The sequence below is a fragment of the Prionailurus bengalensis genome, chromosome B2, assembly GCF_016509475.1.
Source record: "Prionailurus bengalensis isolate Pbe53 chromosome B2, Fcat_Pben_1.1_paternal_pri, whole genome shotgun sequence".
NCBI lineage: Eukaryota > Metazoa > Chordata > Mammalia > Carnivora > Felidae > Prionailurus > Prionailurus bengalensis.
In genome coordinates, this window is record NC_057349.1 from 132,012,297 (window position 1) to 132,032,859 (window position 20,563).

A 20,563-nucleotide genomic window follows, 5' to 3' on the forward strand; every position below is an offset into this window, starting at 1 on the left:
GTTCCAATAATTTATTCCATAACTTTTTAGTTCAATTTAAATTATCTTTTGATGAAATAAAAGAATTCTGGGCCCACTGATTTCTCATATGAGGGTTTTTTAAAAATGAGTAACAAATTTAATAAAATTACATCTGCTGTGGACTGAATTGTGTTCGCTCAAAATTCATATGTTAAAGTCCTAATCTCCAATGTGACTGTGTTGGGAGATAGGGCCTTTAGTGAGATAATTAAAGTTAAATGAGGTCATGAGGATAGGACCCTTATCCGATAGGATTAGTGTCCTTGTAAGAAAAAAAGTACCAGAGAGCTTGTTGTCTCTCTGTTTTTCTCATACCGTGTGTATTTAAGCACTGAGGAAAGGCCACATGAAGACATAGTCTGTAAGCCAGGAAAAGAGCTCTCACAAGAAACTGAGTCAGTTGAACCTTACTTTTGGATCTCTGTTCTTCAAGACTGTGAGAAAATAAATTTCTGTTGTTTAAGCCATCTGTCTGTAGTATGTTGTTATATCAGCCCAAGGAGACTAAGGCAATCTAATTCATGAACAATTCATGAAACATTTGCTGACAAAACTTTGCAGATGATAATACTGAGATCATCTCTACCTGTTGACAATTATTTTGAAATTAAAATTGTGGCATAGCAATCTACAAAAAAAACCTTTTTCTTCAAAATTTCTGACTTTTAATTTTGCCCTTTATAAACGTCAGCTCCTATCTGTCAAAAAAAAAAAAAAGATTCTTTCTTTTCAAGAAATTTAAAGATCATTAACTATATCAAAGATATCAGTCAATAGAGAAAGTCAGGCTTTCCTATTGATATGTTTACATATTGAGACAAAACTGATTTCTTATCCTGAAGAAAAACTGTTCTGTTTTTCTTGAGTTCATTCTTGATATAATTTTTCCTCTCAATACCAAGAATAGCTGTTTATGGTCAGGTTCTGTATTATTACAATTGGCTGTGGGGGGGGTGTCAATAAGACAGAAGCCCTAAGTTAATAGCAGTTACCTATTTTCTTGAAGTATGTATCTCCATCATGAACAATTTCAATCTGCCAATGTTAAGACACAGAACATAGCATTTGGGAAAAATGCTAACAATCAGTTCTGATGGGCCAGTGAAAGCCACCTTCAGTGCATCGGTTCTTACATAACACAAAGTTTATATTATGTCACTAAGTGGTGTTTACTTCAGCTGATTTTTTTTCACCAAGACCTTCTCAAAACAGAAACTATTGTGTCGATTTCCATTCTCTCACAAGCTTCTTAGGTAACTACTCCAGGATGTTTCCCTGATGATGGCAGTTGGAGAAGAACTTACTCCTGTACAAAACATAAGCCGCCAGCCACATTTTTTGACAAAGTAATTCTTCATAATGTTATCATATCTAGAGGTAGTTGTGCTTCTCAGCTTTGGAACTAAAAGAGAATTTAAATAAGAGAAGAGTTTTCTTCCTCTAAGTCTTCATCATTTTCAAATCGCACACATACTAAAAGAACTGCCACGTAAGAATTTATCTGCACGTTTCTCAAGTTGCAATGAAAGAATGCTTTGCCAGCTTCATTTATGCAGGGCCTTGGTTTTCCATATCATTAGGCAGTTTCAGAAATCATCGAGCTATGATGCACAGAAAGTAAAATTTGAGCGACTTTCTTTACCGGAATCAGCAAACATTTCTAAGCAAATATCTTTGATGCAGTCATTCACTGATGTCTTGGCAACTGTATGTGTCTTTCAGTCTTAGCAACCCCGAATGCCACTTTATTTAAAACCCATGAAACACTAATGTTTTGTTAGAATATTGAACATAGACTTCTATCAGCTTTTTAATTTAATACTTTTTGTTTCAAAGAATTATTTGATTGTACATTTAACTTTTAATGTTTTGTGTATCAATTATTAGTAAATTTTGATGATTTCACAAATTCATCAGGTAAAGCAACTCCACAAATAACATACTATGGCTTCAGCACCTCACCATCAATTGGGGATAAAAACAAAATTCAATATATGAGGGGACATATTTTCAGGTAAATTTCATCAGAACTCTTTTGCCCTCATTTCTCTGGAATCATTTCCACTATCCATATTCAAATACTATTATTGCCACATTTAGCAGATTGTATATCTTTTCTCATAAAAAAAAATCCAGTGAAGCCTGTGTGGCCATATAATTAGAGTTAAAGTAAATAATGAGAATTGTATTTCCCTAATTTAGAAATTACTCTTACATGATAGATTATAAAATAAGCTTGATTAAAATTTATAGTAATTATAAAAATAAGTGCATAAAAATAAATGCTTGTTATGTTCTTGGATATTTATATAATTTTGGGTTACAGTTGGCAAAGTAACCATGAAATGCCACACACTATGACACGGTTCTACTGCATATGGCATGCATACAGCTTGAGCTACAGGCAATTGACCATACAAATTGTAAACCAAAGTGCTTACACCCTATGCAATGACAGGGGGCCACAGATCACGTTGTTAGATCTTACAACAATGTCTCACTGCTATAGATTTTTCTAAATGCTTAGTCTCAGTCTCTGTCTTACTTTCTCTTTGAGTGGTAACAGTTTATGAACTGGCACCAGTCTTTGGACCATACTGTGAATAGTGTTTCACAGTGTAGAGAAACCTTTCCCATATCTAGATAGAGCTCACACATTGGATGGATTGTGAGGAGACTGATGGTAAAGAACTGTTAACATCTAGTAAGATTTTATCATGTGCTAGACTGTGCTACATATTTCACGTGGATCATATATTTTAATTCACACGCAATTCAAAGAGGCTGATACCATTTCCACCACCATTTTATAGGTGGGGAAACAGAGGCTTAGAAAGTTTCAGTAACCAATTCCTATTTCATTTTGTCTCCTGGGATTAGTTGAATGAGAGACAGAATGGGATGCTACCCTGGTAGTGGAACTTGAAGGAAGAAAAAAGACCCACTTGTCCACAGTAATTCCCCTCATGGACCCACCCTTCTTTTACACTGGCTTAAAATTGTCTTTGATAGGGGCGCCTGGGTGGCTCAGTCGGTTAAGCGTCCGACTTCAGCTCAGGTCACAATCTCGCGGTCTGTGAGTTCGAGCCCCGCGTCGGGCTCTGGGCTGATGGCTCAGAGCCTGGAGCCTGCTTCCGATTCTGTGTCTCCTTCTGTCTCTGCCCCTCCCCCCCATTCATGCTCTGTCTCTTTCTGTCTCAAAAATAAAATAAATGTTAAAAGAAATAAAAAAAAAATAAAATAAATAAATTAAAATTGTCTTTGATACATGAAAGCTTGGTTTGTAGAAGTTTTAGGAAAGGCTCCCACACGTGCATGGTTGTGTGCAATGTTTATCATCTTTGCCCTACGTTTCTGCTAGGACATAGTCACAAGTCTCCAGCTGGCAGATAATTTCAAGTTCAGGATGCCAGAGGTGAGTTGGGGGATGGGGTGAAGAGCATGTGGTAAAATAAGAATTACTTATCTGACCTTGATCTCCCATATGTGAAGTTTCCACTTCTTGAGAATTCCCTTCATTTTTCCTCTTTTGCCTTTTGCCACCATCTCGTTCCCTCCTCCACTTTGGTCACTTTTCTACCAGAACACCATAGGGCTAGAAGTGAGGCTTCTGTTTGAATTCTAATTCTAGCAGGACAGGAAAACCGAAGGGGGAAGCAGCTCATCATCCTCTCTGTTTTCCAGTGGGCTGATGACCTCTAAGTGCCTGTCCTACATAATTAAATAAAGAATACCTACATTTTGTGTCAGTTTTATATTTGTGGTGAGTTGGCAGCAACTAATTTTAAAATTAACTAGCAACTAATTGGACCACTATCCCCATTCCTGGTTCATCAAATCTCCACTGTGCCTTCACATTATAATGTAATTAGCCTGTGTGTGTGCATGTGTACATAGGTGTACGTGTGTGTGTGCGTGTGTGTGTGTGCGTGCGCACACGCACCCATGCCCACAACGTGTTTCCACAGTTTTTGTCTGAGAATTCTAGAAACAAAGAACGTTCACAAGTAACTACACTCTAAGTAATTTTAGAATGACCTTTCTAAGACAAACCTAACCATGTCATATCCCTGCTCAAAATCTGCGTAATTTCTCACCACCTTAAAAATAAAATCCAAAACCCTTAACAAGGATGTTCAGAGGTGCCTGGGTGGCTCAGTAGGTTAAGTGTCAGACTCCTGATTTTGGCTTAGGTCATGGTCTCCCAGTTTGTGAGATCAAACTCCCTGTCGGGCTCTGCGCTGACAGAGCAGAGCCTGCTTGGGATTCTCTCTCCCTCTCTCTCTGCCCCTCCCCCCCCTCAAAATAAATGAATAATCTTAAAAAGAAAAAGGATGTTCAGGTTCTTCAACATCTCACAGGCTTGTCTTAAGCGTTACCTTGCACACTTTAAGCAAACTGAAAGCCTTGCTGCTTCATTGCTTTGTCCCCTCTTGAACTGGTTCTTCTTCCATCTCTCTTTTTACTGTGCAGCTTCAATGCATCCTATGAGTCTCGTCTTAGATGTTACTTCCTCTTGGGCAAAGCCTCCCTTGACATGTCCCTTTTCTTTCTCTATTCTTCTGTAGCCCGTCTTCCTTTCCTTTCACTGCTGCAACTCTCTGTGGCGATTGTGTATTCAGTGGCTAGTCTTCCCTACCCCTGTGATTGTCTGGAGAGCAGGGGCCGCACCTGTACTGCTTATCAATGTATCTGCAGCCGTAAGCAAAATGCCTAACTCACACAAGACTCTTAGCGCATAAATGTTGAATGAATAAAGCCAGTCTGAGTTCTTATTGAAAAAGCTGCCATTGCCGCCATAAAATTTCTCACAATTGACATCACATGATTTAAACTGAACTACATGACGTTTCTTCAACCTTTATAAGTATGGTTAGCACTGTATTTATGGAATTTTGTGCTTGTTTACATATGTTTCTGAAAATATTTTTATTATCCTTTCTAATTTTCTTGGTTATATGCTAGTCTCTGGAATACATATATATTTTTAAATATTTGTTTATTTTTGAGAAAGAAAGCAGGGGAGGGGCAGAGAGAGAAGGAGGCAGAGAATTTGAAGCAGGCTCCACCCTGTCAACACAGAGCCCAATGCAGGGCTCGAACTCACGAACAGGGAGATCATGACCTGAGCTGAAATCAAGAGTCAGATATTTAACTGACTGAGCCACCCAGGCTCCCCTCTGGAATATTTTTAAAGAATTAGAGCTTTATTATTAGGTACATGCAATTACTTGTACTCCACACAAATCAAATCACTTTACTCCCTAGACTGTAATTATTTTAATTGAATGTAAATATGTTTTTATAAAATGTTTTTAAACAATTTTTAAATGAATACAATTGTATTTCTGGTTTTTTTACTATCAATTTTCTTATTAAATGATTTTAACTTGTATAACGCAAAGGTGGCACTCATACATCTCCTGCCCAGCTATGATTGCTAGAATTAGAAATGATACCTTTCTGTTGTTTCCATCAGAATTTATTCAGTGGAATAAATATTATTCTTCGGGTTGGGACTGCGGAATTTCACAGGGACTAGAACAATGATTCTGGGTAAGAGAACAGGCTTGTGAAAGAGCTGCTGTGTAAAAACATTGAGGGGGATAAGGAACAAGGATTCTTGTATTTTGCAGCTTTCTGTTAAATGTTTGCCCTGTTTGTCCATATTATGCAGTTTTATTTTCAGAGCCCAGATAGGAAAAGGAGCTCATCACCAGGAAGCAGATGGGGCAGCAGAAGCTGCTGGAGGCTGTGAATATGCCTCGTGGAGTTCAGCATGCAGCACAGTGGGAGTCACTGCAGACACCTGGGCTGAGCAGGTGCCTGCAGGTCATTTCTGGTCACAGAGTCCACACTACCACCACCACTGTCAACAACAACGACAAGAGTAAACCCCCAAACCAGGTTGAAGGAGAGCTGCTGCCTCCCTGTTTTCCAGTGTGCTTCACGGAGAATCCACCAAAACAATATCATTGTAAAAAAATCCCAACACAACTAAGCAGCAAAAATTCTTGAAAATTCTCTGTGGATACTATTTGGCAAGTAGACAAGATGATTTAAGTACATAAAAAAAAAACAACAAAACAGGTGCTTTACGGATGTTTTTCAGCAACTTTTTGTTAGCATTCCCTAACCTTATCTGTGATAGATTTAATATCTCCTACAAACCTCTAACAATTAACATTTCAAAAGTATTCAGCAACTAATCCTAGCTGAATACTTTTTTTGGTCACATCCTGGTTCTCCGTGATTTCATGATTTCTTGGATTTGACCCCAACTCTAATTTTGGAATGAGGTCATCTATAGTGAGGGGGAAGGGCTTTAGCCAAAGGCAAGGGGGATCTAAGGCTCTACCCCACTAAAACATACGACTTCAAATTGTGTATATTCATAGACAATGATTTACTCCCATGATGTGCTCCTCTGTGTTGGAGGGCAAAAGGACAGGAGGTCACACTTTCTCTGCTTTTAGCACTGATGCATGATACTTGCTTTTATAAACTGGGGATGATTTTTTTAAAAAAAGAAATACAAATAAACAGCATAGAAGGTTCATTTCATACACTTAAAAAAATTGTGGGTTTCTTGTTCAGACTATATCTACACACACAGAAAAGTCTCACATAATATGGAATCCTGGGGAGTAACACACCTCAAGCTTAAATTTTATGTCAAAAGTAACTTTTTTCTTTATAAGTCATTTTGATTTTAAATATATAGTCATAAGCAGAATTTCTTGAAAGTCTGGTGGATTTTATTTTTACCCTTGACCCCATAGTTCAGGTCTTCAAATTGCTAACACGTAGTTATGATATAATATGAATAAATTGAAATAATTAAATTAGTTCAAAGTTTTCTAAGCAAACTGAGCATAGAGAAAATTACATGAGTCTATCTTCTTTTTTAATATCAGTTTGACTGACCATCATATCCAGTGATGGTGAGTAAAGCCAGACTTGTTAGAAAGACTCAGGTCATTCACCACCAGGGAGCAGAGCTCAATGGCCTTATTATGTAATAGGCTTACAACACTTTGAGGACTTCCTGCAGTCCTAAGGCTAACAGCTTCTAAACTGGGATTTATGCCCATACTTCCTGCCACACTTTCCTCTATGCTCCAGCCATATGGACTCTCCAAATTCTTTGAATGGCCATGCTCTTTCTTGTGTATTAGATAACCTACCAGGAACCTTCTATACCAATTCCTCTCCATCTTTTCATCTGACTAATGTCCACACATCCTTTGGGTCTCAGCTCAGACATAACTTTCTTAGTCATCCTTAATCACTTTCTCCCCACCCACACTTATATACCTATGTACACACTTGACTGAGTTAAATCCCCAAACTCTTCTCCTCATAGTACTGGTTGCTTTTCCTTCCTTACCTTTATAGTGTTTGTAATTCTTGTTTAATGTTTGTTTCCCCCACAAGTCTGTAACACTAGGGGCAGAGGATAGTGTGTCTTATTCTCAATTGAATCTTGAGCATAAGAGAGCATCTAGGTAAATGCAGAAGGAAGGAAGGAAGAGAGGGAGGGAGGGAGGAAATGAGAGGTGGAGGGGAAAGGGAAAGGAAAGATCTGTTCAAAATTGTAAAATATCTATCCTAATGGATTTAGAAAAAGCATGTAGACATTCTCTGGTCTGGCTGGTTAGACTACACTATACTTCAAGGTCTCTTTAGCTCTGGATCATGTTCAGTCAGCTACACCTTCTACAACCCTTGGTCTATTGAAAATACAGCTCCTGTGTGGTTCACTGGGAAGATTCTGAAATAGAACTGCACCAATGAACTCAGCTTAGTGGAGGACACATTTATCCCAACTGATCTCAGGTAACAAGGGGTAAGCGATGGTCAGTCTTTTATATTTGGCCCGGATCCCTGCTCTGTGAGAAGCAAGTGATAAAACACTTTCTCTGTCAGAGACTGAACAGTAAGTTATGTTCCAGAAACTGCAGGGAGCGACTTCGTGGGTATAAATAAATCCACCTCTTGACCAAGGGAGAAAATTAACATTCTCTTTAGTTTGACTCAGCTTTAGACAAATTTCTTCCTGACTATGGGCCCCTTGACTTCCCTTTCCTTCGAGCATTTAATTTAAAAAATGCTGTTAGCGGGGCGCCTGGGTGGCGCAGTCGGTTAAGCGGCCGACTTCAGCCAGGTCACGATCTCGCGGTCCGGGAGTTCGAGCCCCGCGTCAGGCTCTGGGCTGATGGCTCAGAGCCTGGAGCCTGTTTCCGATTCTGTGTCTCCCTCTCTCTCTGCTCCTCCCCTGTTCATGCTCTGTCTCTCTCTGTCCCAAAAATAAATAAAAAAACGTTGAAAAAAAATACCATAAAAAAAAATAAAAAATGCTGTTAGGAACACCTGGGTGGCTCAGTCAGTTGAACATCAAGCTCTTGATTTCAGCTCAGGTCATGATCCCAGGGTCATGGGATGGAGCCCCGTGTCTTGGGCTCTGCACTGAGCATGGAGCCTGCTCAGGATTCTCTCTCTCTCTCTTTCTCTCTCTCTCTCTCTCCCTCCCTGCCCATGCACATGTTCTCTCTCTCCCTCTCTAAAGAAAAAATAAAACAAATAAAAATCAGCATTATAAATTCTTTGTCTCTTGGAGGTGTACATTTTCTCCTACACTCTTGCTAGTTTTACAGCAGAGAAATTTCTTTCTCAGGTACCTGGAAGCCATCCTTTGAAATGTAATCATCAAGAGTGATAGCAGACCTCTTTTTCCCAGTTTCTGTGGAAAGGTGGAAACCTAACTTAGATAAACGACAATTATAAAACACAGATGACTAATCACATTGACCAAGCGCCTCTCAATGTCCTCCAGCACTTGCTCACTAGCTTCTCCCAGCACTTAAATCTCCCCAACTTTTGTTTCAGCAGAGGGGAGTTCAGTGTCTTTGGTATATTGGAATATACTTGAATAAAGTCTTGTTTGCCTGTTTAACTCTATCCAGTGTAATTTTTTTTGACACCTGCTTGGGAAGGAATCAGAGCCACTCACATGAGGTTTGGCCTGGTTCACATGCATACTTGAATTAAATTGGAGCTACATCACTCATAACCAATGTGAATGTTCTAGAAGGTGATCAAATTAAAATAAAATTTGAACCCACTGGATGAAACATCAGTTAACTTCCATTTAGTGAGCAGGAGGATTAGTTTCATTTTGGGGAGTGGGATTGTTTTCTTTGAATGCTGCTGTTTTGAAAAAACATTGAAGAGGAAGCATCTGATCACTTCTAGGCAATGTAAGTTTGAACAACGTCCAGGAGCCAAATCTGTGGTTGTCATGTTTCTGAGCTAAATCAATTTTCTGCCCTATAAATGCAGCTCATATAATGGTCTTGGTTGAAACCTTGAAAGCTTGCTGAGCTCTTATTGTGAAAGCCTTGAGTGCCTGGGTTTTATTTTATTCTGATTTGGACAGCAATTGATGGTTTTGTGCCTAAAGAGCACTGGGTTGGGAGTCAGACTTCCTGGATCCATATCCTGGCTCCACTGGGACTTCAGTTAGTTGCTGAACGTCTTCTGACTCAGTAAATGTGAATAGTAGAGAATCTGAAGACTAGTAAATGCTCAATAAATGTTAGTTCTTGCCATTGCTACTATTATTATCATCATCACTTTCACTACTGTGAAAAACAAACAAGACTTTATTATTTCAGAATTTACTACTCTCCACCAAAAAAAAAAAAAGCCATTGATGGGTAGCAATTCTGGCTTAAAATAGACTGTCAGCCTTGCTGAATTGCCTCACTCGCGTGTAACGCTGAGCTCTATTTGTGAGACCTTTGTCTTTCTCTCTCCCTACCCCAATCCCTGAATTTTTTTAGTGATGGATGGGCAGACAGAGATGAAGTCATTGAAGGTTATGAGGTGGAAGCCAACGGGGGAATCACAATAAAGCTGCAATCTCCAGAGGTCAGGTCATTTGATGATTATTTCCTGAAGCTGAGGCTGGACACTAATACGAGGAATCCCTGGTTCCCTGAGTTCTGGCAACATCGGTTCCAGTGCCGCCTACCAGGACACATTCTGGAAAATCCCAACTTTAAAAGAATCTGCACAGGTAATATGTGTTCACAAAATACTGACTCAGAAGTTACAACTCTATCTCCATTGCAACTTGTTGAATGAGAGCAGAAGGTATCAAGGCTGGAGTTCCAAAGACTAAATTACCATCTTAATTTATAAAATAGCTAGAATGAGGAGAGTGTGTGTATTACCCTGAGGATTCATGTTTCTATGTTCTGGAAAGGCAACTTTGGTCTCTGGTGGAGCAGGTTGTAAGAAGAGATAATGTAGGTCAAGGAAAAGCAAACTGAGAATTCAGGTACCTACTATTCAAGCCAGAGGGAAGAGGTTTTATTGCAAGCATGTTTAGGAAATGTTAACCACAGACATAAGTAAGCAACACTGGTTTGACCCCTTTTTCTTCTTTATGACTCGCTTCAATATACAGGTCTGGAGAAGGTGAGATAATGACATCCAGGGCCACACCACGAACATATATGTATGTGTATGTGGACGTAGGTGGCCAGAAACTCTGCACCTCATTTGCAAATAGGAGTGACATTTCCCAGTGGGACAGATAATTCCCATGCACTGCTCACTGAAGGCATGCCAGAAAAGGGCAGCATATTGTTTCAGGTCTTCAGGGCTTGGTGAACTCCACTGGATGTCCTTTTCTGCCCTCCCCCCTACCCGCACCCCCCACCCACCCCAGGAATTACTGTACTTAACATGACTAACTTACCATACTTCTTAACAGATTTCTTAACACAGTAATTTCCATGAGTGCTATCATTACTGCATAGAGACATTGATGTCCCCTGTCTTTTTTCAGTATTGCTTAATGTGGCAAAAATAGATCACCTTTGGTATACCACAGTGCCATTCAAAGCCAGTTGTCTATACTGGGTTGATACCACAGCATGATGAACAGGCATTAAAGGTGGTATTGCCAGGACTGAGATGGGAAAGACTACAGGAAAAGGGAGAAGGATCAGGAATTAGATTTTGGATAGGTTAAGTTTGAGATGGCTATTAGTGGATTGCAACTACATATGTCACTTGGTCATTGTGTTCTATTAGTAAAATTTAGATTACTACTTGGATGTCTTTACATAAGGATTTCCAGGAAAGTATCTTGTGACCTAAGCTTTCAAAACAAAAGTTAGAATTCTGCAGCCATGTACGTTTTAAAAACCATTTTGGGTTTTCAATTGTCATAGTGCATGCAAATGTCAAGGTTAAAATTTGAACTTGGTTAATGTTCATACTAGAAAATTTAAAAATTTCACATTCATGAACTGTTCTTATATTTTGCTTCGCTCAGAGCTATTTTTAAGAGCTTCTTATGTGATTACAACCTTTTATAAACATGTTTATGTTTGCATTTCATTCTGGAGTCAAGCTTAGGAAATATTTCCCTTTGTTCTTAGTTCTAAGAAAGATCAAAGGCTTATTTAACTTTTCTATTTGGAACTAATTCATGAACTTTATTGATCGTTTCTGCTACGGGAATCCTAGAATTTTATCGTTAATTTTTCTTTAGCAGTGTTTATGTTAACTGTGTGTGTATACATTCATGTATATTTACTTTGCTCTTCAGTTTTAATGTCTGCATTTCTATGAAATTGGCTTCAATGTTATTGATGAACAACTAAACTTTTACTTCATGTATCATTCTTATCTAGTTGAGATCCTTGAATAGCAAGTGAATTGCATAGTCTTCTAATGAATATGCAGACACATTTATGAAAATTAATGTGCAGAAGTGAAATGAACCCTTCCATTCTATTGATAGCTACTCTTTCTATCACTTATTTTTACCTCTTCTAATTGGGTCATTTCAATGTTTTGGAAAGTTTTGATATTGCAGCTCATTTCCATAGAAACCTTTATTGAGCTTAATCTCAGATGTCACTATTTAAATAAAGAGTTTACATGCACTAGATTTTCAGTTTGAATATTAAGGGTCCTGAGCCCAGGCTGAATAATTTGCAAATCACTGTGGCTAATTAAAAAGTACTTCATGCACAGTCTACATCACTGCTTAATTAGTTGCGAATATCAAGGGATTGGAGAAAGTGTTGGAAAGGTACTAACCAAAACATCAAAGCCTGACTTCTAAAAAAATTAATCATTGTGAGGACAGTGGAGAGAATAGGTATAAAGCAAATCAAAGTCACTCTCTTCCAGTAAATGTCTTAACTGTTTATAGCATTTTTTGCAGTGGCATAGGGCTTTATCCTTCCTGATGAGAATTGTGAAAATGATTCCATGGAAACTGCGAGAGCATTTGGAAGCGTAACCAACTGGAGCCAACACTGGTTCTGTTAATAATCTGCCACCAAACTTGAAGGACCTCATTTAATCTCTGAGTCAATTTTTGCAACTATAGCATGATAACACTTTCTACTTTACACAGGTGTGAGAATCAAACGAAGTAACACAAGTGAGATACTTTGCAAATCCTTACATAAGTGTAAAGTGTTGTTGTTAATATCGTGTCTTACAAGAAGGAAAATAAGATGTAGCGTGGATTACCTTGTTAAATATTATATTTTTTGAAATTACAAATTTAGCATAACTATATTACAAGATGTGGCAACTAGAAAAACAAGCACAGAACCCTTAATCAACCACCCTTATACAGTGCCAAAATGGATATTTTATTTTTCTCCTATCTAGGCTTTCACAATTTTTTTCTGATTATCAAAGTAATATGCAGTACTAAGTTTATCATATACAAATTGGAAATATAGAAAAACGTAAGAAAGATGAAAAGCATCAATAATTTTCTTTTATATAACTACTATTAATTACTATTAATTTTTTGATGTATTTCTAGCAAATATACTGTTAAATTTTTGGTATATTTTTATCTACATATACTTATAAATCATATAGCTAATATTATTTTTATATTGCTTTTAGAATGAATACTGCCTTTTCTTTACATTTATGAATTTCTTTGTCACTGATTTCTTTCACTCATTTTTTTTCCATTTTTTAAAATTTTATTTTAGAGAGAGAGAGAGAGGGTTCAAGCAGGGGAGAGGGGCAGAGGGAGAAAGAGAGAGAATCCCAGGCAGGCTCCATACTCAGTGCAAAGCCCAGCACATGGGTTCAATCTCACAACCCTGGGATCATGACCTTACCTGAAATCAAGAGTTAGGTGCTCAACCGACTGAGCCACACAGGAGCCCCAATTTCTTTTATTCTTAATTGCTATATAACATTCTGCAGACATATAAACTCTAATTTATTTGACCATCTCATTCTTCTGACACATCTAGGCTGTTTTCAGTTCTTTATGAGTTAAAAAAGCTGCAGAGAGGTATTAAAAAATTCTTCTCCCTAGTCCTCACCTTATTCTTTTCTCATTTTGGATAATTTTCTTAAAGTATATTTCCAGAAGTTGAATTACTCAAATGATATGAATACTTCTAAGAAAATAAGAGGTTCCAAAAGGCAACTCCTACCAGCACCACTTGCAATTCTATGGACTTTTTTCATTTTCTTTTGCATAGTTATAATCATAGTGTGCCTATAATACTGTATCTTTTTTTCAGTTAAGATTCTACTTTACTTTTGATGGTGTTGCATAATCTTTATAATGACCAGTTTAATAGCTCCATAATATTCTACCCAATGAAAATATTATAATTACTTAGTCATTCTTATATTACTGGACGTTTAGGTTGCTTCCAATTGTTTTTCTTACAAAACAAAACAAAACAAAACAAAACAAACCAGTGAATATGGTACAGAGTTTTCCTGATTGTTGTTACTACTTTTGGATTGTTCCCTCACTATAGATTCCTAAATATATAATTATATTTAGAATATGACAATATTTGGGTTCCTTAAGTACATGTCTTACCATTGTCTTGCAATATGGCAATATCAAGATTTGCTGTGGTTAGCAGTATATCAACTGAATGAGTTCACTTTGTCCTCACTGACCTTTTTCACAATCCAATGAATTTATGGCCATACTTTTTTACTTTCTGTCCTTATTCTTTATAGCAACTGGGAACAGGAGGACATAATGCTTTTTAAAGCTAGTATATCTTTCCTTGTAGTTGGCTATTATTGAAAACATAATGAAAGTATTTGGATGGTATCTGTAATACTCATCAACAGTTCAGGACTATTAATATAATGATAGATAGTCTGATGTGACAAAATTTCAAGACTTCCAAGCATGAGTACTCTTTTTTTTTAAATTGAGATATAATTGACATATAACATTAGTTTCTAGTGTACAACACAATATTTGTTATTTGTATATGTAGTAAAACCATTACTCTAGTATCCTTTATCATCCATTATCACTATATATATCACATTTTCTTTATCCATTCATCCACTGAAGGATACTTAGATTGCTATAAATAGCTTCAATGAACATAGGGGTGAATACATTTTTTCAAGATAGTGTGTTTGTTTCCTTGAGATAAACACCCAGAAGTGGAATTGATGCATCATATGATAGTTGTATTAACTTTCTGAGCAACCTCCAGACTGTTTTCCAGAGTGGCTGGACCAATTTCCATTCCCACAAACAATGCATAAGGGTCCCCTTTACTTCACATCCTCAGCAGCATTTGTTATTCTTTGTCTTTTTGATAATAGCCATTCTAACAGGTGTAAAGTGATATCTCATTGTAGTTTTGATTTGTAGATCCCTGATGGTTAGAGATGTTGAGCACCTTTTCATGTACCTATTGTCCATCTGTATGTCTTCTTTCAAAAAATGTCTGTTCAGATCCCCTGCCCCTTTTTTCATCATTTTTTTTTGCTATTGAGTTGTATGAGTTCTTTATTCATTTTAGATATTAACCTCTTATCAGATATGAAACTTGCAAATATTTTCTCTTTTTCAGAGATTGGCTTTTCATTATGTTAATTGTTTCCTTTGCTGTACAAAAGCTTTTTGGTTTGATGTAGTCCCACTTATTTATGTTTGCTTTTGGTATCAAAATCCAAAATATCATTATTACCAAGACTTTCTTTTAGGAGTTTTATGGTTTCGGGTCTTATGTTCAAGTCTCTCAAGTTTTTTCTGTGTGCATTTATAGTGTAAGATCATAGTCCAATTTAATTATTTTACATGTGGCTGTCCAGCTTTGCCAACACCATTTATTGAAGAGACTAATATTTCCCCAAACCGTGGGTACTCTTCCCCCAGCTTGGAGACTGTCACTCACAATTTTTAGATTGGTACTAATTTTTATAACATATTTGCCTCATGAGTAGGTTTCAGTGGAACTTCCATTTTGAATCAACTTACCGTGTGAAGTGGGATAAGATGGGTCTAATATAATTTGACCCAGATTGAGACAGTTTCTTATTTACTACAGCCTATAAGGTCCTAGGGTAATAACTTCTCTATACTTTCGGAAGTTTGACTCCAATGCCAGTATGCACTCTTGAAGAATATCATTTGCCTTTACCCAAGAAATTGGTATATTAATTAGATTTTGTGGAATGCTTCACAATTTTCCACCCCTCCCTGTATCCATGCTCTTTGAAATCCGACTTTGCAGCTCCTCCCATTATGAAGTAGAATTTTGTTCCCTGCCTTTTGAATTTTGATTGAATTTATAGCTTATTCCACGTTTATTTATTTTTGGGACAGAGAGAGACAGAGCATGAACGGGGGAGGGGCAGAGACAGAGGGAGACACAGAATCGGAAACAGGCTCCAGGCTCCGAGCCATCAGCCCAGAGCCTGACGCGGGGCTCAAACTCACGGACCACGAGATCGTGACCTGGCTGAAGTCGGACGCCCAACCGACTGTGCCACCCAGGCGCCCCTATAGCTTATTCTAAGTCTAGGTTTTAAGAGGCTTGACCTACTATTGTTCTCTTTCTTGGGATCTTCCCTCAGCTATATATATATATATATATATATATATATATGCCTTCTAGAATATGAGAGAGAACTTAAAGCAAAAACAGGATGATCTCCTAGTTGAGGTCATACTGGCTAAACTAGTCTCCAGCCAATACACTCGCTGACTGTTGACATATAAGTGAGCCCAACCGAGATGAGTCATGTCCAATCCAGAGCAACAGAACTTCCTATTGACCCCCAGATTCATGAACTAAATAAATACCTGTTGTTTTAAGCCACTAAGGCTTGGGGTGGTTTGTTATGCAGCATTATTGTGGCAATAGACAATAGAGCAATAGCTGATTTAATTTAGGGAACATAATTTCTCAACCCAATGCAGAATTCTAAATCTTATCCCCCTTCAGGAGGAATGATACAATATCGTACCCTATATCTGGTGAACGAAAGCAAACATTTTTATAAATTCTTCAGTGAAGAAGATTTAAAGCCTCCTGATCCAAGGCAGTAAGACTATTCTACTTCAAAATTCTGGAAGTGCTAACAAATGGGGCACAGTTATAGCTGAGGCAAACCAATAGCTTCAAAACCTAAAAGTCATAGGTTCTCACACAGTGCTGGTAGAAATTGCTTAATGGAAATATGTTACAAATCTTTAGATGTTGTCTTCGATACAGCAGTTTGGGGTGCTATAACAAATTAGCATAGACTTGGTGGCTTAAACAACAAATATTTATTTCTTACAGCTCTGGAGGCTAGAAAGTCTAAACTCAGGGACCTGCATGGTAGGGTTCTAGTGAAAAGCCTTCTTCCTGGTTTCCTTACATGATGGAGAGAGAAAAGAAGCAAGCTCTTCTCCTATAAGAGCACTAATCCCATCCTGAGATTCTGAGGTCTCTACCCTCAAGACCTAATTACCTCCTTAAATCATATCTCCAAATATCATCACAATGGGGATCAGAGTTTAAAGATAAAAATTTGGAGGGGACACAAACATTCAGTCTATAGCAGATGTGTTTTGTATCTTTTGGTTGAAAGAATAAACATGAACTGACCTTCTGGGCTTTACACTTTCTCAGAAAACCTCATTAGTTATCACACATAGATGAAGCTCTGAAAATAATATCATACTATAAGCACAGTCTTGGTCTGCTTATCTCCTAATACTTTTGACCTGTCCTGTCAACTGTAGTACCTACTAACCAAGTGTAATTGTTTATATTTAAATTTAAATTAGGAGTGACTGGGTGGCTCAGTCACTCTTGGTTTCTACTCAGGTCATGTTCTCGCAGTTCCTGGGATCAAGCCCCGTGTTGGGCTCTGTGCTGGCAGAGTGGAGCCTGCTTGGGATTCTCTCTCTCTCTCTCTCTCTCTCTCTCTCTCTCTCTCTTTCGGCCCTTCCCTGCTCATGCTTTCTCTCTCAAAATTAATAAGTAAATATTTAAAAAAATAGAAGTTGACATTAAGATAAAATGAAATGAAATGAAATACTCATTTTCTCAGTTTTACTAGTCACATTTTGTGTATCAACACCTGCATGTGGCTAGTGACTACATCTTGCATACCACAGATACACAGAGAAATTCCATTATAACAGAGAGTACTATTGAACAGTGTTGCATTCTATTTTCTAACCCCATAAATACAAGTTTGGTTGTTTCTATGGTTATTTGGATCTTATTCACAAGCTAGTGCTTGCAGCATGATCAACTTGCTGAATATCCCAACTACAACAGCTGAAAAATGTTATAAGCCAAGACTTCCATTTTTCTTAGTGATTCCCGCAGATCCTCCAACCCAAATAGGGCATTCTGGTTCCTACAAAGAGCAGGTGTGTCTTCATTCACCTATTAAAATTCGATATAGTTCCTCCTTGCATGTCATTTTAATAATTGAATAGATTTATAGAAACATGTACATGTTCTATCATTCAAAGACATGAAGATTGATGTAGGGACATCCTTTTAGTTTATACATATCTTGATTCTGTTCCCAAAGGACTTGAAAAAATTTTAGCATCAAGAAGATGTAGACTTCAGGTATAAAAATGGATTTTTTTTGAGGCCTCCAACACTTATTGAAGCAGTGACCTATTACTGTTTTACATTTTAATAGAAAAATTTAATTTACAATTATGCAATGTTGGATATGCTACTGAACCTTTCGCTATGTAAACTAGTTACTTATAGATTGGCCTAAGGTTTATGTACCTGTTATTAATAAATTTGGTTTTGCTTACTAATAAATCAATTAGATCAATTTCTCCCTATTAAACAATTTTTATATTTCCAAAATTGAATGCTCCCTCTTATGGTCAAGCCTAACTTCTGAATGAATTTGAGAATGAGTGTTTTTAATGATTAAAATATAGACCATTCTTTTTTTTTCATTTTTTTAATGTTTATTTATTTTTGAGAGAGAGAGAGAGAGAGAGCAAGAGTAGGGAGGGGCAGAGAGATAGGGAGACACAGAATCCAAAGCAGGCTCCAGGCTCTGAGCTGTCAGCACAGAGCCCAATGCAGGGCTCAAACTCATGAATGTGAGATCATAACCTGAGCTGAAGTCAGACTCTTAACTGACTGAGCCACCAAGACACCCCAAAATCTATGGCCATTCTTAATAAAGAGTTCACCTTGGCATAAAAGAGTAGTATGTATTTAGATATTCCCAAATGGCTACATTTGGGTTTTCTATATCCTATAAGTTGTACTGCTTCTCACCAGGAGAATAGTTTTGCATTTCTTGTCTTGTGCACATTTTCCGCTAAGAAAACTCACATGAAGTAAAGTCATAATTTCAGCTATCATAAGAGGTTACAGTCTTTTCATGATGGGTAAACCAAACATACTTGGAGAATGGCCCATTTACTTTTTCCCCTTATTTGTATATTTTTGCTGAGGTATAATTAACATATAGCAAACTGCACTTATTTAAAATGAACAGTTTGACAAATTTTGACATGTGTATATGCCAATGAAGTCACCACCACAATCAAAACAATGAATATATCACTCCTCAAATTCCTTTGTGTCTCACTGAAAATTCCTCCTTCCAGCCACTCCCAACCCTCTCCTCCCTCCTATTCACAGGCAATTTTCTCTCACTCTAGTTCATTTGCAATTTCTACTCTTTTATATGAATGGAATTGCTGTGAACTCTTTTCTGTCTGCATTCTTTCACTCAGCTCAATTATATTGAGATTCATCATTGTATTACATATATCAACAATTCATGTTTTCAAATTACTGAGCAGTGTTCCATTATCTGGACATAACACAATTTATTTACCCATTTACCTGGTAATGGGCACTTGAATTGTTTCCAATTTTCGGTTGTTACAAACCAAGCTGCTAAGAACATCCATGTACAATCTTCATATAGACCTATTATTTTCTTTTCTTTTGGAGCAAGTCCTAGCTGTGGAATGCCTGGATCCTGTGGGAGGTGTATGCTTGCATTCTTTTATTTATTTTTTGGTCCAATTCAGCATGGAGATATATGATTGGGAAACAGTATTATAAAGGGATCAAACACTGAAAAGATAAATGGATTGTTAGAATTCAAGAATCAGTGAGACTTTTGAACTCCTTCTTGGGGAGTATGTTCCATCATTTCATTATTTCTGCTATGTGGAGATAATGATAAAGATTAAGGGGATATTCTATAGTCATATCATGAACCAAGTCTTGGTTCATGGGCCTATGTCAATGTCATGTCATAATCATAAAAGATCGCTCTATTCACTAATTGACCTTTCTCTGGAGTAGCACTGACTGGTAAACAACATAGTTGTGGCCACAAATTCCTATAAAATTTGATGGGCCTCCATGGGTACTACATAGGACAGGTATTAAAATTTGTGAGAAATATCAGTAAATTGAATCCATAGGGACTTACCTCAAGTAGATCTGGTCTAATACTCTAATCAACTGGATACTATTATCCAATCCATTTGGATAAATTAACAGCCCAGACCCTAAGATGATATGAAGAAGAATTTTGTCCTTTAGAGCAGTGGTTCTCAAGTCTGGCTTATTAAAGTCATCATGAAAGCTTTTAAAAAGGCACTTCAATTTATGTTAACAGAAATGTCTTATTAAACACATAGCAAGTTTTGTTTGGAAAAAAGACAAAGGTACTTCACTGTACCAAGCTGGATCCCACGCCACACCAACTGAATTAGAATTTCTGGAGTGGAGCTAAGCACTTATGTTAAGGACAGGCAGAAATTCATACTTAAAATTTATGAGCCTTTTAGCTCTTTTTTTAATTTATAAAATTTGGAATCATCTGTCATTGTGCAAGTTGAGAGCTTGCCAAGGTTTTGGCTGTGGCAGCTGCAACAGCTAATGAGAATTTAGTAATTTCTAATGCTGAATCAATCTCTTCCATTTGCTTTATTTATTTATTGGTAGGCTTGTTTGAAGCATTAGCATTCCCAAAGCAATAAGTCATGGCTATATACTATGTTTCTTTATGTCCAGATTGGGCAATTACTAGATGTATTAATTTTCTATTGCTGCCACACAAATTACTATAAAGTCAGTGCCTTAAAACAACACAAATTTATTATTGTACAGTTCCATAGGCTAGAATTCAGACAAGGGTCTCACTGGGCAAAAATCAATCAGATGTCAGCAGAAATTCATTCCCTTAGGAAGGC

General features: G+C 37.3%; 1 protein-coding gene across 5 annotated transcripts in view; it reads left to right on the forward strand.

Moving 5' to 3' along the window:
- Nucleotides 1–20,563, forward strand: part of GRM1 (glutamate metabotropic receptor 1) — a 438,262-nt gene that overhangs the window by 318,184 nt on the left and 99,515 nt on the right. For all 5 annotated transcript variants that reach the window (XM_043592549.1, XM_043592548.1, XM_043592551.1 and 2 more), the window contains exon 4: nt 9,867–10,102. In XM_043592549.1, coding sequence (XP_043448484.1) covers nt 9,867–10,102 — 236 coding nt within the window. The remainder of the gene's footprint in view (nt 1–9,866; nt 10,103–20,563) is intronic.